This window comes from Tinamus guttatus, unplaced genomic scaffold (genome assembly GCF_059628265.1).
Source record: "Tinamus guttatus ecotype Peru unplaced genomic scaffold, ASM5962826v1 Tinamus_guttatus_pri_ptg000223l, whole genome shotgun sequence".
NCBI lineage: Eukaryota > Metazoa > Chordata > Aves > Tinamiformes > Tinamidae > Tinamus > Tinamus guttatus.
Genome location: NW_028288757.1, coordinates 2,001,843 through 2,025,835, shown reverse-complemented (window position 1 = coordinate 2,025,835; position 23,993 = coordinate 2,001,843). Strand labels below are relative to the sequence as shown.

General features: G+C 42.8%; 1 protein-coding gene across 1 annotated transcript in view; it reads left to right on the top strand.

The window, feature by feature from the left end:
- MLXIP (MLX interacting protein) overlaps window positions 1-21,515 on the top strand; it is a 40,766-nt gene extending 19,251 nt beyond the window's left edge. Inside the window, exons 2-17 of the mRNA XM_088525126.1 lie at window positions 4,191-4,297; window positions 4,620-4,705; window positions 6,092-6,181; window positions 6,458-6,499; window positions 7,613-7,784; window positions 8,788-8,877; window positions 9,179-9,270; window positions 9,438-10,101; window positions 12,024-12,145; window positions 12,720-12,906; window positions 13,720-13,844; window positions 15,378-15,479; window positions 17,243-17,370; window positions 18,407-18,530; window positions 19,544-19,673; window positions 20,420-21,515. Coding sequence (XP_088381252.1) covers window positions 4,191-4,297; window positions 4,620-4,705; window positions 6,092-6,181; window positions 6,458-6,499; window positions 7,613-7,784; window positions 8,788-8,877; window positions 9,179-9,270; window positions 9,438-10,101; window positions 12,024-12,145; window positions 12,720-12,906; window positions 13,720-13,844; window positions 15,378-15,479; window positions 17,243-17,370; window positions 18,407-18,530; window positions 19,544-19,673; window positions 20,420-20,541 — 2,383 coding nt within the window. The 3' untranslated portion in view covers window positions 20,542-21,515. The remainder of the gene's footprint in view (window positions 1-4,190; window positions 4,298-4,619; window positions 4,706-6,091; window positions 6,182-6,457; window positions 6,500-7,612; window positions 7,785-8,787; window positions 8,878-9,178; window positions 9,271-9,437; window positions 10,102-12,023; window positions 12,146-12,719; window positions 12,907-13,719; window positions 13,845-15,377; window positions 15,480-17,242; window positions 17,371-18,406; window positions 18,531-19,543; window positions 19,674-20,419) is intronic.
- The last annotated feature ends 2,478 nt before the right edge of the window (window positions 21,516-23,993 follow it).

The following is a 23,993-nucleotide window of genomic DNA, read 5'->3' as shown; positions in this document are numbered from 1 at the left end:
AGTTCCTTGCTCAGCAGCATTTGTGTGCAGTGGGATGGAGAAGGAACTGGACTTTTTCCCAATGGGGGAAGAGGGGTTTTCAGCCTGTTTTATGAAGACAAAGTGGAACAGTTTTTCCTACTGTCTTTTTGGGGAAAAAAAAAGAAAGAAACATAATGGTATGTGGCTGTTTTGACCATTTCTGAAGCTGATTAAGGCTGGGGTACTGCAAGCTGAAGCAGAAACAACTTAATAAAGCATTTGATATACGTATATATTCTACCGTACTGCATAGTTTTCATTTAATCAACACTTAATTCAGACTTAATCGAGCTTGTATAAGCAGTCCAGACCTGCCCCCTGAAAATTAGTTCTCTTTGGGAAGTATTTATCTTAGTATTTAAAAATAAAAATAACTTCTCCTCTGTCCTTTCAGTATTCTCTTCAGAAACCAATGTTTCTTAAAATAATGTTTTTTAGTAATTAAAAAAAAAGAATGCTGTCCAAAATCCATTTTAGAATTCTCTGATTTAAGGGAGGAGAACAGAGGATTCTTCTGCTGTGAGTCATCTTGTGTCAGAGCTGGATCCTGCCTCCACTGATGCCAGGAGTTTTTCCACTGATTTCAGTGCAGTTGGACTGAATTGTTCCAGGGCTCTGATTAGAGGGAACTGCCACATCTCAGCAGGGGTGGGTGGCTGCTGCACGTGCCCTGTACCTGTTAAGGAAGAAGTTCAACCCTCTGCATCGTCTCCAAAATATCCTGCACAATCATTCATTGACTGCTCTTGCAGACAGGGTCTGTTCACCATAGCCTTTAACTTGTGTCCATTGCAAATTGCTAGTGGAAGGCATCTCTAATGTGTGTTTTTTAAAAGTCTATAGTAAGAGAGCAGCCTTGCATAGGTTGTGTTCCCAAAAGTGAGACGGTGGAGGGGTGTTCAGTGTGCTCCAGGCTGACAGTGTTCAGGAATACCTGTGTAAGGGCAGCTTAAACTCTTAGCTAGCTTGTAGGCTGGGAAATTACAATTCTTAGGATATATTAGTTGAAAAGAAAGGAATGAAATCCCAGCTGCCTGCACTTTAGTGGCTCTTAGAGCAAACAGAAATAGGTGTTGAAGGGATGGGAGCATCTCTTGGGCAAGCAGAGCCTGAGAGGGCTGGGGCTGTTCAGCCCAAGGACAAGAGGTGTCAGGAAGAAGGGACCCGGATCTTAGAGTACCCAGTGACAGGAAGCAACGGGCACAGACCACAAACTGAGATGCAGGAAATTCCACGTGGACGTAAGAAAAATGATTTTACTGCAAGGGCAGCAGTAAAAACTGCAGCTGCCCTGGCTGGAGCAGGACTTGAAGCTGGTGATGTCCAGCAGCACTTTCCAAGCCCACCTGTACTGTGATTCTGTGCACAGCCCAAAATGTTTAAAGCCATGCAAATACAGTCTTCTTACAGAAATGCTTTTTTGGGTTGAGAATCTCAGCTTTTTTAAAATTTATTTTTAGAGATGCAAAACTTCAATAAGTTTAATAAGTTAATCATGAAAAATGATAGGGTAAAAATCTGTTTTGTTACGTACTAGAATTGCACACCGTTTCTAATAACATTGCAGACTGTTAATTTGTGCTTAAGGGAACCAGGTTGCAGCCTCACAGTGGACGTCTGTTTCTTGCACTTTACATATCCTGTAGCGTTGGAAGATTTTCGATTGCTACTTTTAGTGGAATTTTAAAAATTAAGACAGTTCCGTTGCTCTGACAGGCTCGTGCTGCACATCTGCCTGCTCGGATCCCAGCTGCCTGCCGTGTTTCCTAAGCTGGGAAGCAATATCAAAAAGTGGGGGAATGAAATCCAGGCTCTCCTGGCGTTCCTGGGACAGCTGAAGGCCGCAGCGCGGGGAGGCGCAGCCGGGTTTGTCTCCGGGCACGGAGCGCCCCGGGACACGAGGGGGTTTCGGCGCCCCGGGCTCTCCAGCCGCCCCGTTCTCGGCTCGAGCCCGAGTGCCCGGGGTCATTCGGTTGCAGGAAGTGGCGATTTCGCCTAAGGGTCACTTGGGTTTTCTTGTTTTGCTGTTTTAAAACCTGCAGCTGGGTTTGAGTCAGGCAGCCGCTCGGTTACAGCGTGGCTCAAAGGCTCTTGGCTTTGGTGGAATTTGGAGTCGGATCTAAATATTGTTCTCGGCTTCGTGCTGCTTTGTCTGCACTGAGGAGAAAGTGGTTTCACTTGTGGCCTCAACTTGGACTTACACTCAGCTCCCATGGGAACTAAAAATAATAATTATTTTGAGAATAGGTTCTTAATCACTTCCTTCTTTTGATGCACTATTTTTGTTTAGTATTTTGTAAGAATGTAATAGAAAATGTTTTAAACTATTTGTATTTTAATTCCAGTTTTAATTGGCTGCTAGGAGTGTACAAGAAATAATTATAGTTCCTTTCAGGTTTACTGTAGAGGAAAATAAAACGGTGCTCTTGCTGTTCTGAATGAAGGTTGCCCAAGCAGCAGCGCTGTTGTAGACTGCAGGCGCACGGAGCCGTCAAGGGATGAACGTGAACGTGACAGGTTTCGTAGTCAAAGGCGTGTAGACACTGTAGCAGATGCATCAGCCTGTTAATCTCCTCTCTTCCTCTGAGCTGTTAATGCACATACGAGAGACAGAAGGAGGTGTGTGTTCATGTGGGTTTGGAAACCCTGGTGAGCCGGGATATACGGCATGTTATGAACTGGCTGCATGGTGGAGGCAGCGGAGGGGATGGCAGAGCTTGCAGAAACGGGGAGATCATTAAGCAAAATTGCAGAAAGTTTGAAAACCAAATGGGATAATCTAGCCTGGAGTGTGACGGGGACACAGGGGATACAGGCGGGTGCTCCAGCAAAAAAAGGAAAACAAACAAAAAAGAGGTAGCAGGGGCTTTCCTAAAGACTTCGGTGAGCCCATGTAGTACAGGGGGTCTCGGCACTCGGCTAGAGAATAACACGAACAAGCTGGTAATTATTCTTCCTGCTCCTTGCTGGCAGATCACAGTTTTCCCTTACTCCTACCTTTCGCAGCCTTTCCTGCCGCGAGGAAGCCAGCGTTGGCCATTTCATGTGCCCGGTCCTGTTTGTGCTTCCCTGCTTCTCAAGCCCCACGGTGCCCAAGACTGCATCAACCCTTCTGGCATAAGGCGAGGGCAGTAAAACCCTGAAGGGCTCAAACTGTCCCCGTCACGGGCACCTGTCTACACTCTTGCTGGGGAATTGCTCAGGTCTTTTTAGTGCTTTATCTGTCCCCCGCGCCTGCCTCCATGTGCAGACAAAGGCAGAGCAATTTATGTTTAAAGAGGGTAAAGGAGGGGAAATAAAAAAGACCCAAAAAAATCTTTCCATACAAACTCCATAAAGCAGGAAGATGTGTGACTATGAAACCGTGAACGCGAGGGAGGACCCTGGGGCAGGTGCAATACCTTTATTTTAGCCCATGACGTGAGATTTACTAGATTACCGGTATTTCCTACTTCCTCTGCTCTGTCAGTAACCGAAGATTAATGATTCATAGAGGTGTGTTTTAAGGGCTGGGTAGTTAGTGTTTATACAGTGCTTGCTGGAGTCTGTTCCTCTCTTTTCTTTCCTGCCTCGGGAGGCCGCTCGCCCGTACACGGTGCCTCTGCCCGTCCCCTTCTCCCTCGCAGAGCGGTGGGTGACGGTTCTTCCTGCCGTGTTTTGTGCCTCCTTTCCAGTGCTACCAGCCGGGAGAAGCAAAATGAACTCAGACTTGAGTTCGCATTGACTTCATCCAGTTCCTTGCCAAGATCCATGCCAGGCAAAACGAAAAACCAGGCAAACCTGCGTGGAGCTGTAGGACAGGCTTTGAGCTCAGCTTTGAGCAATCTTATTGGCAGCTCATGGAAACTGGCGTTCGAGAAGGCAGAGGCAGCCCTTGGGTGGAATGAGCTGCAGTCCTGCTTGAGATACAGGTGACCACCATGTGGTCAAGACATGTGGTCACAGCTGTCAGCAGAATCCAAAAGAGGCCTGAGAGGTGGACACCTCTCCAGCACCTGGGTCCTTAAACCTTGGCCAAAGCCTCTACACAGACCTCTGAGTCCCTGCCCGAGCATGGATGGTTGGACTTTCTGTTTCTGTTTGGTAATTTTAGGAGGAAGCTACTTATGGTCAAGAGAAGAGCAAGAGAAAACTGAAATTAGAATGTTTTTCTTTCTGTTTTGTTTCAGTGGGAAGCTGGTTTCACCAAAATGGAAAAATTTTAAAGGCTTGAAACTTCAGTGGAGAGATAAAATCCGTCTCAATAACGCCATCTGGAGGGCATGGTACATGCAGTGTAGGTATCAAACTTGGTTGCCTGTCACTAGAAACTGTTCTTTCTACATGTAAGAGGCGAGACAGGAGAATTGAAGTTATGTCTAATGGAAAGTTCAAAAATTGTTAGTGCCCTAGATGTCTGGAAAGTTGTCCTGACAGTATCCTTGAATCAGTCCTCTCCACAGGTCTCTCCGCTGGTGCTGCATGATCCACGTCCTCATTTCCTTGTGGCTCCCTGGGAGGATCCCGGGCCGGATTTTCCCCCGTCTGGCTGCTCGGGTGCCAGGGCTCTCTGCAGGGCCTGCGCACGCTGAGCGCTCGCGTTGTCGCTTTTGTTGCAGATCTGGAGAAGCGCAAGAATCCGGTGTGCCATTTCGTGACTCCGCTGGATGGCTCTGTGGATGTAGATGAACATCGTCGGCCAGAAGTACGTGCGACCTGAGCAGTGTCTAAGCTAATGAGATCTAATAATTGTAACTAGATTTCTAGCCGCATAGCTATAAAACAGCATAGCAAGTCTATGCTCTGGTGCATCTATCTGTCTAGAAAGAACTGTCGATATAACAAATATGTGCTGTTGAGACAGTGCTTGTAATTTTATCATGTTAAGATAATCAAGATGCCAACCAAAGACAAACTATTATCTATGTAACCTATGTCTGTGTTCTAGTCTGGTGAAATATAAGTCATAGAAGTGGAATTTGAATAGTTAAAAGCTTTTGACAGCTATAGCTCTCTTCTGGGTGGAGGTTGCTGCAGTCAGTGGGAAATCAGAGTAGTGACTTTTCAGGATTGAATCTAAGAGGCCCTGTGAAAGCTTTCTCTATCTTTATTCAATTGCTGAAGTGTGATTTCAAGACAACAAGCCTTTTTTTTTCTTTGTCAAGGTAACTTCACAAAAAGAGTGACTATGGGTTTGTGTACTTTCATTTTGTGCTACTGTAAACATATATGCAGACTAATAGGTGCCCTCTGGCTCCTCGCAGAAAACCAGTGAGGCCCTTGATGTGGCAATATTTGGCGCTCTCTATAATGCACAATTCCAGAATAATTTATAAATGCTGTGCCCTTCTAGGAAACAACAAGGTAGCAAGTGCTACTGAAAGAAGTTCCAGACGAGTTTGTGGAACTGTCCCAGAAAAGAACAAAGTTAATGTTTTTGTTGAAAGATGATCCACAAACATAAGAAAGTTGTGTTAAGGCTCTCATTAGTCTGCTGTCCCAGTTTATCATACACTGGTATCTGTGGTACATTAGAGACCCACACTGTTCTGGTCCCTTCGTTGTAGTTAGGGCAGTGGTGGATGCTCTGTGACCTGCAAGGTCACGCTTCTCCTGAGCTGGACATCAGCCTTCTATTGCTTTGTGTCATTCTTAACAGCTTATGTGTATGCACATGCATGTTCATGCAACCTGGTGAAATTTTTCTGCCTGTTTGCTGCAGGGCAGGGTGTTGTAAGCTTTATACATTACGTTTTAATGTATAGTAAGTTCGATTTCAGTTGTTTTGTTTTATTTTTTTGGCCACATCTTAAATATTGGTTATGTTTGATCCAATATGGGAGATGCTGACACTGCAGTCAGAAGGCATCTCTTGTTTGTTATTGTGGGAAAGATGAAACTGGTACTATGTCAGATTTGCTCTGTGATACCTGACTTCTAGAACACCAGTCTGCTGATACATGAGCTCAGATAGAAATAGCATGCTTGCTTTCATGTCTTTTTTTTTCTGCCTGAAAATTTGCTTGAAAATCTATTGAACGTCAGCTATTCTGTGATTCTGTGTAATTGGTGGCATATGTTGTGTTCTCAGGCCATTGCAACAGAAGGGAAATATTGGAAACGAAGAATTGAAATTGTCATCAGGGAATACCACAAGTGGAGAACCTACTTCAAAAAAAGGGTCTGTTGATTCGCATAGTGCAAGTAACCTGCTTGAACTGTCAGCAACATGTTGTTGCTTTTTGAGTTACAGTGCCACTTTTGCTAGCGTGCAAGAATCCTTCAAGCTGATGATAAGCTAATACAGGCCTACTCATCAGATTAGTCCCACTAAACTGGGATTGATTGTGCAGGGACCAATTGTACGTGGCCAGATTTTTGCAAAATCAGGTATTCTACTTGTATATTCAGGTTCTGTTTTAACTTTGTTTAAGTCTGTTTTGTTCTCCTTTTGCAGTTACAGAAACACAAAGATGAAGATCTTTCAAGTTTGGTCAGGGTAAGTAATATCTCTGATAAGTGACAGCACTTCTGTTTGTAGAATGTGCAATAAATAACAAAGCTGGAACATGCAGTAGCTTGCATTGATTAGAATCTAAAGACAAGCATCTTGCTTTAGTCTTAATTCAGGTCAGACGCCTTAATATTTCTGTGCCATAGACAGCAGTGTAAATTTTCCAGTTTAAACTGGGTGGAAGAAAGGCTGAACGTAAAGTGCTGTGACAAAAGGAAAGAGAACCGGTGTTGGGTGCCCAGGAAGATCAGTCTCTTGGATGGCTGGCACATTATTTCATCTTGTTGCTGAGTCGTAACTGGCACTGCCTTGCTTGTGTAACTGGATATATGGGATGTGTGTACTGCATGTTGCAGAGCATCCTGCTGCCACAACACGGGCAAATAGTCTGCCAGGATCCAAGAGAGGCAAGATGCTTAGAGAAACAGCAGCATCTTCATTTAGCATACCCCCTAAAGCTGTCAAACCTGCTTTGGGCGTAAGCTGATGATCAGAAGCGCTGTTCAGTTTTTTGTTTTGAGGCTGAGCATGAGTTTGGATCTGTCCCAGGTTCACAAAATCATCAGCTGTTTTGCCCCTGAGCTCTGATGCAGCATCATGGCACACAGCTGTGGCTAATGCTGCAGGCTGGCTCAGCCACAGGAGCCTGACTCTGTGTGTTCCAGGCTGCAGCGTTGTAAGGCAACACAGTGCAACTTAGCCTGTAGTGAAGGAGGGGTAAGCCAAGTCACGGTGTGTTCTAATTTTGATGTACTAAAAGTGCCCACAAGAACATAAACATACCTTGTAGAAACTCAGACTAATTACACCTAATTACATTTCAGAGAGTAGAAAGAAATACTTAAAATGGAGGATGTTAGTTTTGAATTATTGCTGTCTGTGTTATTCAACCCAAAAGATCATTAAAATGTAGATGCAAAAATATGCATATAACCAGTGAAACTAGGAGGTGTTCCTAAAAATTATTTTAGGTTTTGTGTAGCAACTTTCCCCAGAGTGTGGTGATATTGTACTGAAGATTTGCAGTTCAAATGAGATGGTATCTGCTTTACCTACTTGTGCCGAGACAGTCTGACTTTTCTTCCTTTCCTTTGGTAGGATGATGATGTGGTTCTGTGGCAAAAAAGAAGGTATGGCCGAGAGACTCCGGTCCCCATGGAGGAGGGATCCCTCTTGGATGCAGATATGCTTATGTCCGAGTTCACCGACACGCTCTTCTCCACACTGTCGTCACATCAGCTCATTTCCTGGCCAAATCCCAGAGAGATAGGTATTTGCTGGCTGCTATGTTGATTTTGCAGTGAGAATCTGTAGATGATGTCTGGTGTTTTGCTTTGCTTCTCTTTCAGTCTTGTTTCATTTTGTGCTTCAGGAAGCTTATCTTGCTTTCCTGTAGAGATAAAAATAGCCCAGGGAGTATAGCTGTTTAGGTTATAGAATCCCAGCTACTCATCCAAATACCATTTTTGTCTTAGCTTCTTACTCAGTGTTCCTGATATAGCCTCTAATATGACTCTGTAGTGAACACTGTTTACCTTTATCACTGATGAAGAGATTGCTGTTTATATCAAATCGTATATATGTATTTACATGTGCATGGGTGTGTATGCATATATGCATATATTTTTAAGGAGTGCCTGAATAGTTATTCATTTATGTAGCCTCAAAATCTTTGGGTATGCCTCTTAGAACAGATGGGGTCACATCTATAAAAACAAGAGCTGTGCTGTTGTGTCAGCCTCTCTCTAACTGGAATCTCTGACTAATGAGACAGCACATGTCCACCATGCACTGTCCCTGCTGCATGGATACTGAACTGTCTGAGCAACTCCAGGGCCACTGCAGTTTCCATGAAATATATTCAAGCAAAATGAAATGGAAGATGGTTTGTATCAAAAAAGTGTGTTTATAAACTGTGGTGGTTCAGGATCTGATTCACAGCCAGCTCGTGTCCTGCGCAGCAGGGGCAGGACAGGAGGTTTGGGAGCAATAAGCTGAGGTGTCCAGACTAGACTGCCCTTGTCGTTAGCCAGAGCCTTGAGGGTTTCACCTCTTCCTTTTCACTGGTTTGACACTTAATTTTGCAGCAATCTGATCTCAGAACCGCGCTGTCCTCCTGAGGGAGGGCAGATGCCCAGCCTGTTTCAGCAGCAGTTTTTATGCAAGTGTCCTGGCCAAGCCTGGCTGTGGTGTGTTAGTTCTAGCCAAGTGCCAAGCTCCTATTGATGTTACTCTGCAAGTGATGCAAAGCTAATCTCTCTTGAATTTTCCAGCACACTTAGGAAATGCTGACATGATTCAACCAGGGCTTATTCCTCTGCAGCCGAATTTTGATTTCATGGATACTTTTGAGCCTTTTCAGGGTAAGAATCAGAAATATGATCAATTAATTTCTGTAAAATTGCAGTGATTTATGAACTAGTGTATAACAGAAAACTAAGCTTTACAAATATCAACTCTCTTCAGAAGCTACAAAATTTGACTGAAAGAACAACAATGTTTGGAAGACAACATTTAATTTCTTAGTAGTTATATGAAGCAAAAATCTTGTGATTTCATTATTTCCTAAGTAATATTGAGACTCCTGTGAGCTTGTATTATGTAGCAATGCTGTCTCATCAATATGGAAAACAGAAGATTAATAAGCAACTCTTAATATTTCAGATTTGTTCACATCCAGTCGTTCCAGTAATTATTTCCCTTCTGTGTCTGCTGTCAGTGCTGCTACAACGGAGAGCAGCAGCCATTCTTCTCAGGTGAGGCTGGTTCCCAATGCTTATCGCAGGCTCAGCTCAAACGTGTGTGTGTCATGTAGACTGTCAGACAAGAGCCGTGTTCTCTGCTTCAGAAAGAGTTGAGAAGAGGCTCAAATGAAGAGTTTCAGGAATCACCTCTAACCAGAAATATTTGTCTTTCCTGTCAGTCTCCTGTCCTGCCGTCGGGTTCATTACCAAACACACTTCCAGAGGGGAACCTCAGCGATGGACTGATTGCTTCCTCAGTACCTGCTCCAGTCATTCCTGATGTTGGCACCGACCAGTGCTCCAGCATTAGAAGTGGAGGATCCTTCATCCAGCCAGCGGACTTCACTCCTGACTCGTCTCTCAGCGGGCCACAACCTTTTGTCTCAGTATTCCAAACCCCCATGCCACTGCTTCAGCCTGTAACCCCGCAGCACCAGTCCCCATTGCCTGCAGTGCCTCTGAATACTGGCTTAAGCTCTCCACCATCTGCTTTTGCTGCCCCAGAAACCCAGAAGTTTGGCCTCTGTGAATCTACAGTCATAACCCACACGGCCTCTGCGACGCTGACCCACAACGCCCCCGCCACCACCTTCAGCCAGAGCCAGAACCTGGTCCTGGCGACGCAGCAGCCGGGGGCAGGAGTGCCTTGTAACCTGGCTTTCCAGACTGCTGTCCTGCAGGGACAGCCCCGGCCCCAGCTGCAGTCCCAGCTGACGTTTGCACTCCCTAAAGCTGTTCCCCTGGCCAGTGCTGCGACAAGGCCCAAACAGTCACAAAAAATAGTGCCTGCTCCGAAGCCTGAAACAGTGTCCTTAGTATTAAAGAATGCCTTCATCACCCCAGGTGAGAGGCACTGCGGTTGTGTTTCTCTTTCCTGAGTGGGTCTTCTAGGAGGGAGGGATCTTGCTTTTCATTTTTTAAATAATAAGTAAAATTGCAGCTTGCTAAGGATGTCCCAGGGAGCTACACTGCACGATGGGGTGCCCTGGGCTGCTGCTAGGAGAGTGTGCAGAGAGGCCTGCTAAAGGGCTGATTCAGTATGTGGTTTTCAGCCCCTAGATTTTATCTCCTTGTAAAATTTGTGCAGAGCTCTATAGATGCATCAGTTTATGGGTTGGCTAGAGCTCTGCACTTATGCCCTATAAAACCCTTGGTTTTGATATTAATGCTGTTCTGATTAGCTCTGCTCCGCTTAACCACACAGCAGAGTAGGAGATGGCAGGGAGATAAGTGTGGGGTGGAGAATGGCAAATTTGTCACTGTCACTGACCTATCTGGTTGTCCTGGACAAGTCACTTTGCTTATCTGTGCATCATTGCCCTCTGTAGCACAGGGGTAATATTTACCTGTGTCAGATATATTGTGAGGTTGGGCTTAGTGTGCCTGAAACCTTTCAAGATACAGGATTTCTCAAGCTTGGAGCTTTCTTTTTGGCCATAGAGTAAACATCAGTACTTGTAACCGAGGCATTTACTCCTGTCATTTGTGTTCAGGATGCACGAGTCATCTCATGACTATAAAGTGAATTACATGCTAACCTCTTGAAAAGAGATGTATTGTGTTTCTTGCCATGTGAAATAAGAACTTGGAAGTCTGCAAGTTGTGTCCTCAGGCTACACAGGCTCTGTCAGGGAAGGAACTCTGTGTCATTTGGAGGGGAAAGTCCACAGAAGATGCGTGTGTAGGATGGAGACCCGAGGCCCCTAAAGGAGCATCTAAACCTGTGCTGATCATCACAGTTACCCAATTGTGGAAGTCACAAATACCAAGTTTGTGTAGTAGAATTAGTGCACTGCTAAGAGTAGATTCTTCTGCTCATTAGAGATGCTGTGAGCACAGCTGGACAGTACAGGCGGCAGCCGTGGAAGGGGAGTCATTTCAGCTTTGCGGACAGGGGTGCTCAGACCAAGAACGAGCTGTTGTGTCAGTGAGAGTGACTGTGCCCTCTGCCAGATGAACCTACAACAGAGCCTCCGGGTGTTGTGAAATCCACAGGACTTGCTAGTAAATGCAGTACAAAGACTTCAGGCAATTCAAAATACAGTTGTTATTAGCCGCAGATGGCACAGAGAAAGGGAGAGGATGTTAAATTTTGCTCTATGTCGTCTTTAGTATCATCATGCAAAGCTGCCAAGGTGCAAGTTGACAGGGACTGAGCTATCTTGACTCTTTTCATACATTACTTTTTCCTTGACTTTACCAGTACAAAGGAGAGCGAGGGCTGTGCTGGGTGTCATGTAAAGCAGCTGCAAATTCAGATGGTGAGAAGAACTAATAGAGTAAGGTAGTAAAGGAGTGAAAATTTAATATGTGGATAAGGAAGCACAAAGTCTGAATATGCATCCATCAGATGGTTTCTGTCTGGGGTCAGCAGAGCAAGCCTGAGATCCAAGCAGCATGGATGTGAGAGGAGAGGTGATGAAGATGCTTCTGCTGTGAAACCCAGCTATGATAGAGTGAGAACAGGTTGTAACTCCCTGATTTGCTAGGCACCTCTGTAAGTGTGCCTCGAAATAGTGACGGTTGTGCTAGACGCCTCAGAAATAACTGGGTGTTAGAGTCCTGTGTCCTGGATTTATGGGACTGAGATTATCAAAAAATTAGTAGTACTCTCTGTTGCAGTGACATAATACCAAATAGGTGTCCATTAAACTATTGCCCTACTGCATGCCAAGTTGTTTCATGCAAAATAATCTCCAGCTTTTTTTTTTTTTTTTTTTTCTCCCCTGTCTCTTTAACTATTCTAACTTAATTGTGTTCTTCAGCTGCCTTTCCAGGACAGTCCAGAGCTGTGATTGTAACTCCAGCACCTTTAAAAAGAGAGGGGATTTTGACTCCAGCCATTTCTCAGTCTAATGTTGCAATTGCATCAGCTGGAATTGCCAGAGTAAGGAGAAGAAAAAATATGTTTGTTTTAGGTGTGTTGCTTGCAAGTAGCTTGAGCTGTAATGCGCTCAGGAGGGTAACTAGTCTCCTAAATCTCACCGGTTACCCAGCATGTGTGTTTGTACATTCAGTGTTATGGTTTGCTCATTTTTATTTTCACTACTTTGTGTGCCTGGAAGCACTATCTAGTCTTCACAACCTCTCTCGCACACAACTACATGATTATAGAGAGGCATGTGTAAAGCTAGAAGAAACCTAACATGCTCAGCTTCCCAGCTACAAGTTGGAAAGTAGGCCTTAGGTATATGAAGCAATATGTTTTTCCAATATGTTTTGTAGAGGAAGATGGAAATAAATTTTAGTATATTGTGCTGATGGCATGTTGTAATGCTGCATTAAGTCATGAAGAGACACTGGTCTCGTGCCAGAAGTCTGACTTTAGTGCCTGCCAGTTTCTTACGTTAGCCCTTGTTTTGTGTCATCAGATTGTTAATCATGTATTAATTTGCTACTTGTACTGGAAAGCAAGGTAACAAATCTCTTTCTCTGCATGTTTTCCCCTGTGCTGTTCCCAGGCTCCGGGGGTGACGGATTTCCGCAGTAACATCCTGGTGGGTCCAGCACAGCAAGCACCAAGTAGCCAACAAGGCCAGTCCACAGTGTCACACCTCTTCTCTCCAAGTGTTGTCCAGGATGTGTTGGTGAAAGGAGAGCAAATCCCACCCCACAGCAGCTGTTCACAAATTCCCTCACCTACACCTAGTAAGTTGGAAAGCTCTGAGCATCGTCTCCCTGCATGTACAAGAGCATTTGCATTGGTCAGGTAAAATGTAATTGGGCCTGTAAAATTTCAGCCAAACAGAGATCTCAGGATTATTTTGAAGGAAGAGCTTTGTAGCCTCTTTTACTCTGCAGCTTCCCTGGAGGGAAACAACCCTCCAGTTAAAATGAATATTGATTCATTTTAAACTGTTGTTTTAGCAGTTGCTGTGATTTTTGTGCTTTCTAAAAGGAAGCACTGTCATTTTCATAAGAAAATAATCAAACTGGTTTGAAAGAAATCTGTGTAGAAAGTCCCGAGTAGGTTTGTTGTTCAGTATCGTAGCTATGATTTTTTGATCAGAGGCTCTCAGGTACAATCCGCATTACAGTAGGCAGGTGCAAAGACTCCCCTGGTAGTATGTGTGTTGGGAGAGGAGTTTGAGATGCATATTGCTTTTTCCAGCAAAGGGTTATAAGTGTTATTATCAGGTCCCAGGCTTTTTAGAGCATCACATGGGAGTTTCTAGCAGGACAGTGAAATTGAAGCCTACACATTCAATATGTTTTTATTGGAGTGCATATGTGTGTGAGGGGGGTATGATACATTAATATTCTCAGGGAGCATAGCCTTGTATCATTAAATACTAGGCTTTCCCAGCAGTTGACTAGCATCTAGCTGCTGTATCAATGAATATTGGCTGTACTTCAATTATGCCCTAAATAGAAATTTCTCAGCAGTTACATTTGCTACAGAAAGTCCTTTTTTTTTTTTTTTTTTTTTTAATTGTGACTTGTTTTTTTTCCTTTATGAAGGCCGAGACTGTCAGAATTCAGGCCAAGCTTCCCCCTGTGCCTCCGAGAAGAGCCCCAGTCCTCAATCTCCCCAGAACAGCTGCTCGGGAAAACCCACCACTGACCCTCAGATAGCTGCATTTAAGGTGCGTGTCCTTTCCTCAGAGGCGTTTTTCTTGTTTGCCTCTGTAGCTTGTGCTTTAGAAACAGGGGAATATTTGTTTCTAGGACTTAGCTTGCATTGCGTCTGCACTGCTCTGTTCAGTTTAAAATGTCAGGCTTTAAAACTCAGCTGCATTCCTGGAGAACCAGAAGGGCTCTGCAAGTCCTTATAGCCATGACAGCAGGTCCTGCTGCAGCTCGCAGGAGTCCTGCATCCAGTCTCAGTTTACTTGTATGAAGGTTTCAGGCTTAGTTTCCTAAATGTGTTTTCAGCTGTTGTTCTGTTGGAGCTCTCCTGGCTCTTAGGCCTGCAGGGTCCTGGATGTCCCCCAAGGGCGAGTTCCTGACCTGCTGGTTTCGTATGTGTTCCCAGTGATGCTGTGTTGCCTCACAGAGAAAATGCTGTTTGAAGCATGGACTCTACTGGTTACAGCTGGAAAGCACTCTGGGAATTATCGGGATAAGATGGCAGATGGTTGTACTTCATGTACAAACTGAGCTTGTCAGAATATTTTCTTTGATATGAGAAATTTCCCCACAAAAAGTAATACAGGAAAATCGACTGTAACCGTCACATCCATTTTGCTGTGAAAGGAGTGTTACTTAATCATTTTGTGAGTGACAGCCCCTTTTATGGCTTCCCTGGCTCTTTTCACCCTATGAGTTGGTGTCAGCTTGGTTCCTGCTGGGCCACAAAGGTAAGTTTCAACATTTGCAGCCTGTGATTGCACCCAGTTGCACTTCTGCTGCAGAGCAGGATCAGAGTGCTGCTTGCTGAGTGTACTGCAAGATGCTCATTGTAGCTTGTAGTTTTTTGCTTAGCATAAATTCTCACAATCAGTAATCGCAGCCCGTTCTTGCTGCTAGAGAGTAAGTTAACAAAAGAACAAAATCCTTTGGAAAAAAAAGGAAGAAATCCTCTTTCATGATCCCTCCATGCTTCGATGGGAAAGTAGCCACCAGATGGAGCAGTGTCCTTGAAAGTAAGGACACTGCAATGAGACCGGCTTTGTAGCTGTTGCAGCTCAGCTATGTTGGCAGGAATGGTGTTGAATACGTAGTGGCAGTTTTTAATACTGCAAATGAAAATGTTAATTCCTGACAAAGGTTTTATCCTCAGTGTGGGTCACAACTGTGGATGCAGATGCACCAGCAGACACTCCATGTATATTAGGAATAAATGATACAGACTATTAAACTTACAGTCACAAGAAGGTTCGAACAATTTCCACATCCGTAAAAATAGAATTACAATTCAGAAAAGAGAATTGTATAACAGTTTTGAAAAAAAGTAGACATTTTTACTTTAAAAAGAAAACTTAGAATGTCTGGAATTGAATTTAATGAACTAGACACTTTCTAGTTTCTCAAATTATTGTTTATAAATTCTTGGACTAGGAATATTATGAATGCCATCATTCAAAAAAGTCACACTGTGAATTACAATAGCTGATATAATTATAGAACTACAACAGTAGAGGAGAACCTCGTAGACTGAACTAATTTCATTTATACAGAATCGAAGAATGAAGAATATTTCAGCAGAACAAAAACGAAGGTTTAATATCAGGATTGGTTTAAGTACTTTGAACAGCTTGGTTTCAGCCAACTCCATGTCGGTAAGTAACTTGGCACCACTAACTGTGTAATACAGAATTTAAGAAACTATGATCCATTTGGAAAAGAGTTATTAGTAAATTAAATCTCTCTGCTGTTGACTAAGAGCGCCAGGCAGTCAGTGAAGATACTTGAACTGAGGGCTTGGAAAGGGTAGGAGGGGAAATCCATGGCTTCTTGTCAGCAGATTGAGAACATCTTTCTCCCTTAGATAGTGTTCTTTCAATTCATTTCAGACATTCAGCAAATCAGATGCTGCTGCTTTAAAGCCAACGGGGAAAGAAGAAAACTGATACTTGCAATTCTTCTTCTGGGACCCTAGTAATGATGATTTTGTCATGTGTGAGACATGAGACTGCTTTGTATTTTGTCTTATGTTGCTTTTCCTCTGATGTACTGGTGTTTTACACTTCTTCAGGACATTCTGGTCCCCATAGTTGGATTTAAATGGGGAACATGTAGCCAGTATTGTGAGCTTGTTCTGCCTGCACCATGAACCGGGCAGAAGCCAGGTAGATATCATTGGTGTGGATGCTGGGCCTGGGCTCACAAGCTCTGATGTTGAGCCTAAGCAAATATATCTTCCTATGAGAGCAGTTTGTTATCTTAGGCTTCAGGCTGTGCTAGTTACAGCGTTACTGCTTTTGGTCAGGTAGGAGCATGGCAGAGCTCATTTCATGCACCTGCAAATACTGTTGAAACCTGTAAGGGCGTCAAAGGATGAAAAGCGATCAGGGAGATTTCAGAAAGTTCCTACAGTCTCTACTCCTGGTGGGAGTGAGAGCTCTGACTGATTCAGATGGCTTGGAAAATCCCACTAGGTCTCTTGACGTGCAGTATCAGCTAACTGCCTTCGAGAATTGAACAGTGAAAATATTCTTTCTTTTTTTTCTTTGTCACTCATTTTCTATGCATACATTTATAAAGGGAGGGAAAAAAGTCCCAGCGGCGTTGTTTGAATCAAGAATGTATTCTGTCTTTGGCAGCTAACTTTTCTCACTAAACTGAAAGCAAAATTATTGAAACCTAGGGTTATCTGCATGACAGAGTTCTAAATGTTGTTTAAAAACCAGAACCTTTTAAGCAGTATATCGTTTTCTTTACATCATTTTTATAATTACATACATTTAAGCCATAAGTTATCAGAATTTCACTTCCTATTTGAGTAGCCCATTTCAAAAGTAGACAGTTTTAGAAACTTGACTTTAATAAAACATCTGATTATTTCATAATTTAAGTACAAATTTTTAATTCTTTCATCAAAACTGGAAGCGGTCTTTTGTAAAAGGTCTGTTACATTGTTTCTGTTCCTTTAATGACAGCTAGATCATGATACTTTCTGTTCAATATCTTCAGACTTACGAAACCAAGTAATCTAAATCATCAGCTTAGAATGATGCTTCTAACAGCACGGTAAATGTATCAGCAAATGCAACACATACCTCAGGACTCCAAGTGAAAATGTCAATATTTTTAAGAGGACAAATAATTAAATACAACATTTTAATACTTCTGACATACTCCTTCCAAGAAAGAAATATCAAGAATAGAGTTTGAGGTAGTAGAAAAGTACTTCAACAACCTCTTGCAGTGGGAATCAGAGAAATGAGAATGTTAACAGCCTTTGAGTCTGCCTGCCTGAGTGCTTTGTTAAGGTGAAGGAAACTTAAGGTGCTGAAATGCTTTTCTGGGTATTACAGCAGGTTAGGGGCAAACTGCTCAGCTTTGTTTCAGAAAGTGAGCTCTGTGTTTGTGTTTGGTCTAGATCAGCCATGCAATCACTCTCCAGAAAACAGTAGAATATATCGCCAAACTACAGCAGGAAAGAACACAGATGCAAGAGGAGACCCGGCGCCTTCGGGAAGAAATCGAGGAGCTCAACACGACCATCATGTGAGGTTTGGGGAGTTCTCTGTGCAGGTGGGACTTTGCTTTGCCTAACCACAAGGGATGTTTGCTTCAGATGTCATGCCAAACAGCAGATGGGTATTGAAGACAAGCAGAGCTTCTACCAGCTTCCAGACAAAAGGCAAAGTTGTTCTGGGATGGGGACTGGTAGCAAACTGGTTTTTCAGCAAGTTGTGGCCATGAATGCACAACAGTGGCAGCATCAGAGAAGCTGCATCAAGTCAGTTAGAACAATTCGGAGTTGGAGACTGTGATGAATATTTCTCAAGCTAGGCTTTCTGGTGATCAAACATGCCTACTCTTCATGATAGCTTTGCTGCAACTTTCTTTCCAAACGCAGCCTATTGTTACTGGAAGAAATATGGTTGTGTAAGTAGGAACCAGGTCTTGGAATAAAGGAGTCTTGCTGCTGACTGAATGTAATCTTGATCAAGTCAGCTCACCTTTCTGGTGCTTCAGTTTCCCACATGGGCTTATACTATTTAAGCCTTATTGCAAAGCGTGTTGAGATCCCCAGTGTTTTTTCTTCCATCCACAGAAGTGTTAGGCATTATGTAAACAGGCTGACTGGTGTATCAGAACCTTCTATAGTTTTTAAAGTATGATACTATTTGGTTTTATTTTCAACTTATCTCTTTCTTAAGAATTTTGTTACATTTTCTTCTGTAGCATTGCTCAGGGTAAGTCTGTAAATTTTTCCTTAATTCTCCTAATGTGCTTCTTTAAGTGGATGCCAGAAATGATTCGTTTTGTGATATACTTTGGTTTTAGTTTTGTTGTTTGTTATAAGAAGCATGTGTCAGCATGAGAAATGACTTAGCTACATGAACACAGACAAAATGGATCGGAGAAAAATGTGTATTCCTGGTCGTAACAAATAAATACTGGGGGAATCTTTTAGTAGCAAGCTGCCTCGATCTGAGAAACTAGGGATGCACGTTTTCCTTACATTACATTATGGTCTGGAAGGGGAGTACATCCTTTGTGGTGAGATGCTGACCTTAGGGTATCTTCTTTTCAGTTCTTGTCAACAGCAGCTCCCTGTTACGGGAGTTCGTGTAACACGACAAAGATGCGAACACATGTGGCGCCTGTTCCATGAGTACGTCAGAAACAGGACCCTCCAGAACTGGAAGTTTTGGATTGTATCTTTTTCTATTAATCTGTTGAACATCGTTTGGTATTGATATGTTTGAAGGTTCCTAGGCAAAGCAGTGTTCCCAAACCTCCATTTGCAGGCCAGGGAATAGTTGTTCTAACTGCTTGGGCCCTTAGCACGCGGTCGTGTATCTCAGACTATCTTGCAGTAAAAGCTGACAAGGCTCCAGGAGTGGGTGCTAATAAAAAATGAAATGACTGTAAGAAAGAGAAGGAAGGATTTTCACAAATCTGAAAATACTGTAGTTTCTGCCTATACAAGGGAAATGAGTAATATGGTCTTGGGCTATTAAAGATAACCCAAGAATAGAATGCCCTGTAATAGCAGAATACTGACAAAAGAATACCCTGTCCTTCTTCCAGTTACTCTGCAAAGACTTTTAAGAACATGCAAATCTCCTCTAATATTCTAGGTAATCATTAGACTAATCTTGATTGTTAGAACTCTGAGGAAGATGAGAGTGTATCACAGTGCTGAGATTGGTTTGGGGCATGTTCTCACATGCTGCTGATAGTAGTCAGAACACCCCATTTAGGAGTAACACAAGCCTTCTATATCCTCTAAAAGCATCAATGTTACAGGGTCAGAGCTGTTTTTTTTTTTTTTTTTTTTTTAAAAAAAAAAAGGAAGTTGAACAAATTGCATGTCCAAACAAGTTTTTAAAATGCTTGTGCACTCCTAGCAGTGCCACAGCATGCAACTGATTTGTAGAAACTGTCAAGAGCTGATGGAAGCTCTGAGCAAATCACCTGAGATCTGCCTAGTGATTACACGAGTCATTTATAAATTTTACAAAAAATAATCAGTGTAACTAGGAACTGCCATTCATTTTTTTCCTCTTTCTTAGCATCACAAAACAAAAAAAAATCCAAAATGTTGCAGTCCTTCCAATAGCTGAAGTCCAGTTTTTTTGTTTGTGGGTCAAGCCACATTAGCCTGTTCCATAGAATGGTTTGAATTCTTCCTTTGTTCTCTCCCTTGACATTTGACAATTTGCAGTTCAGCATTATTATCAAGCCCTTGTTTGAGTCCTTCAATGGGATGGTTTCCACAACAAGCTTTAAGGATCTGAATCAAACTACAATGGCCTGGCTGGATGAACACTGTTCTCTTCCTGTTCTGAGGCCAAGTAAGTAGTGCTCTAACTAGCAGTAATTCCAGATCATAGTAAGTGAGACCATATATAAAACCACTTCTTGAAAGTCAGGGTAGGACAGAGAAGCACATGATGCTGAATACATTTTTAATACCTTGTCATTGTTTCAGTGGAAAGATGAAAAGTTCTCCTACTATGACAGCACCTGAGCAAGCTTAGCACTGAGGAGACAAAGATTGCTAAGCTTCTGAATAGACATTCCAGAATTCAAACAGGCTCAAGCTGCGTTTAATTTTTTAATACTGCACTCTAGTTGGAGAAATATTTGGCAGTGTGATTTGCTTCATTATAAAGGGGTGATTTGCCTCATTATAAGGAGAGGCTTCATAGATTTGTATTTGCCTTTGAAATGATACCTGTGTTCTCACAGTGACTTCATCTTCTCCCCTTACAATTCAACAAGTACTTGTACTTACAGTTATTATTGGCAAGTGATACTGTCTGTGATACTGTGATACTTCTACTGTAGTAGAAGAGATAGGTGTTGCATCAAAGTGCAGTTAAAAGTCCTAGATCTCCATTTCTTGCTCTCTCAATTCAGTTCATGCTCTTCCCTGTTCCTTGCTGTTGCTGTGTGTGCAGGTGAGCATGTTTTGCAGGAGTATTCCCATACTTCCGTAGTACCCAGCACCCTTGCTATACTTGCTCACTGTCATGCGTAGACTGGTTTGCAGTCAGATTCCTGGTTCTTCCTAATACCTGTCTGACCTTTATTCTAGTGGTGCTGAACACCCTTCGGCATCTAAGTAAAACCACCTCCATCCTGACGGAACCCTGGCGCCTGCCAGAGCAAGCCACCGAGGCCGTTAACAAGATGAACAAAACAGCTGGTGAAACCTAACAACCAAAGACAGAGCGTTGCTTACACAAGGTGTGGAGAGCCGGCCAGTCGAAGCAGCCTGGTGAGTCTCCTTTCAGCTGGTGCACTTTAGAAAGAATTCTCTCCATCATCCAAGACGTTGTCCAGGGCGTCTGACTTTGCCTTGGAATATGTGGAAGTATGATGCAACGTTACCACAACGTTTCGATTCCTCTTCAGTGCTGTGCTCTGCTCTGTTAAGTGAGAACACCAAGCTCAGGTAAATTAAGCAGGTTTGAGTCCTGCAGGCAGCAATATATCTCCATCAATGCAGCGTGCATCTATATGCAACGAACATCTTTCTATAAAGCAGCTTCAAGTAGTAAGTACTCTGATGTGTAAATCTTGTATACCAAGGAATGGTCTCTTAAAGGGGAAATATACTTTAGATTTCATGAAACAAAATGTGCTTCTTATTTTATTTTCAGGTGTTCAGTTCCATTTGTTTTACTTGAACCGTAAAAATTATTAAACAGGATCATATTAAAAACCAAAGGAGAAGAAAAATCCATCAGTGTATGTCAACTCATGACAAAATACTAGAATTAAAATCTCAGGCTGTGTATTGTATATTTTTATTTTAATGAGTATATCATATACGTATGATCAGTTTCAAGCCACGCTTTATTTTCTAGCAAATGAAGTAGCTGGTTTTTACTATTTTTCCTGATTTAGCCATTGCAAATAAGTAGCAGACTGTTCAGTAAGTGCAAGAGAGCAGTTTTTGTTTCCATGCATTCTGCAATGGTAGCAGAAACAAGAAATTCATATCTGTAAACTTTTTTCTTGCACTCTGCAGAGCTGAACTGCCTTCTTCATAAAATGCGCTCATATAAAACACATCCATAGATGAATGTAGTAATGCTTCAGAGACAGGAATTGAGATTGTAATGTTAAGAAATTGGCTTTTATGTTTTCTCAGAAATTTTATCAAACCACACAGAATTTTAATCCATTCTTAATTTCTTTGTCTTTTTTGCATACGCTTTCTGCTTTCTGTCTGAAAAACCTGAAGGACTTGGACGAAGTTGTCTGTAGTAGCAAAGTTATGTTCAACGTGGATTTTAAAATCCATCTTGTTTAAAATTTGAAATACTGCATTACACTTTTCTGTGACAATCTCAGCTCATACTACTACTGCTTGCTGCAAATGAGCTTAGTCTCATTACAGCAGTGGCAGCGTGTCCGTCATTAAGCTATTGGTTCAAGCCAGTGCTTTGGGATGGGATGTTTCTCTAATTCCACTCCTTACTTGATCCCGATCCTTGGGAGCTGTGCAGACTGTGGATAATGCTGCCCCCGTACCTCCCATGAGGAGTTTTCTTCCCGTTTCAAAAGCAGGCTGCATGGAGTAGCAGGTTGTCACAGTGCTAAAATGAGGAATGGCCAAAACATACAGACATTGCACATTCTGAAGTGGGGTCAGTAGATTCGGCTGGGATGTCGTTATTTACTGCGTTGTTCCCAATCTTTCCCACTTGGTAGACTAAACTTTTAAGAAGCCTCAGTAAGTTTGGTCAGAGGGAGTATTTCTCTTCCTTGTTCGAGATGATGCTGATAATGGTTTTCATTGCAGTGTTCACTTGTGTGTGAGCAGGGGCCAGAGCACGAAGAAAGCTTGAAGGGTAAATCCCCAGGAGCTGCTGCTTCCTGAGCAGAGGGGCTGTGAGCTGGGGGCTAACGGGGATGGAAGGAGCATAAAGGGAGGCAAACAACGTGGCATGACCTGAGCACCAACCTGCCTTCCTGCAGCTGCACAGGAAGGTGAGGAGATGCTCCCCGCTGGCCCTTGCACCACATCGCAGGAATCACCTGCAGTTTGTGCTGCCTATGAAAACCTGTGTCCCTGTGACACAAGCAGCAAAAATACAGGCCTCAGCTAGGGAACGTTTTGTCGGGATGATATGTAAAGGTTGTCATAGTAATTAAACAGTGAGTGGCTTTTCTAGAGGGATCCACATACAGATGTTTCATACATAATAGTTTAGTAAAAAAGCAATATTGTTTGGGATGCATCTGAGTAAAAGGTGCTGAATTATTATTTTTTTCTTTTTTTTTTTTTTTGTTATCAGTGCTTTAATTCTCACATTCTTATCACTGATCTTGAACTTGATTCTGATGAAGCCTTTTAACACTGTGATTATCTGGGCAGTGTCCCTCAAATTGTTCTTTACTGGGCTATCTCTCTGAGATGCACAAATATCTACACTCATATTTGCATGTTAAAAATATGTATCTGGTTTTATAGAAAGAAACCAGTAGGCAAGTTGTTGAGGAACAGATCCACTTGTGTGTTTGCTGTATGTCTAGGACGAACACATTCTGTGATGCCTGCTGTGCAGTGCAGCCTCCTGCTTGGCGTGCAGGAATTGCGCCTGGTTCTTGCCATGCTCTTAACCATGTGTCACTGCGCGGCAGCTGAGGTTGCACTAGCGTCTATGAAATGAGATCAAAATGTTTTCTCACAAGCCAAATGCACTACAGGCATCCTTCAAAACCCAGGGAAGTCTGCTGTCTTCTGAGCTTAAATCCCAGCCTCTCAGATCTCACCGAATGCACTGGGAAGTTGAAAGGGACCTTAGAGGAGCGGGAAGGGGTAGAGCTGCTTAAAATTTTGCTTGTTAACAGTTTTGATCTGGAAAAACAAATTGTGCTTGTTTCACAATGAGCTAGTTACAATTGGAGGGAAAGTGCTTACTTTACCAACTTGCGGTGGAGAAATGAGCTCATGGCACATCTTTACTCTGTGAGGATTTGCGGCCTTTTAGGAAAAAAAATAGAGATTGCTTATTTAGGCAACAAGGGAAGAAAGTGTAGGAGGGGAAGGAAGGTAAAAAGGTGCTTACATGTAGGGCATTTCCGAGAAATGATCTGGTTTCTCTTTGAAGCAGTGATTCAGTGTGCTCTGCCATCCTTTTGCAAGTCAGAATTATTTTCTCTCACCGGTCAAGGTGAGAGACTGGGGTGATTTCACCTCTATAGGAGACACTGGAGGGGAAGGTGTACTGTATCTCACCTCTGCACTGTGGAAGTACTGGGGTTTGCTATCGATATGGAAAGAAATCAGCCAGATACGTATTAATTCTTGTTGTGATTTAGACTGTTGTGTACTTGAACCCCTTATCTATTTCTTCCATGCCTATTGAGGAGTTTAAATAATATGTTTCTTAAAAAAAAAAAAAAAACACTTCATACCACTTCACCCTAACAAAGCACACTGTGCCTCTAGGGAGAATTAAAGGTGCTGCACATCTGTCTCCACTGGATTGGTGCTCAATTTTAAAAGAAACACCATATAATTGAATAGAAGTCATATTCAGTCAAATCCAATTCACTTGGTTCAGTAAAGGAGTGGCTGGTTCAAATATTATGGCCTGTGATATACACAAGGTCAATTTGATATTGTCCAGTGCTTCTTTCCGACTTTGAGTTTT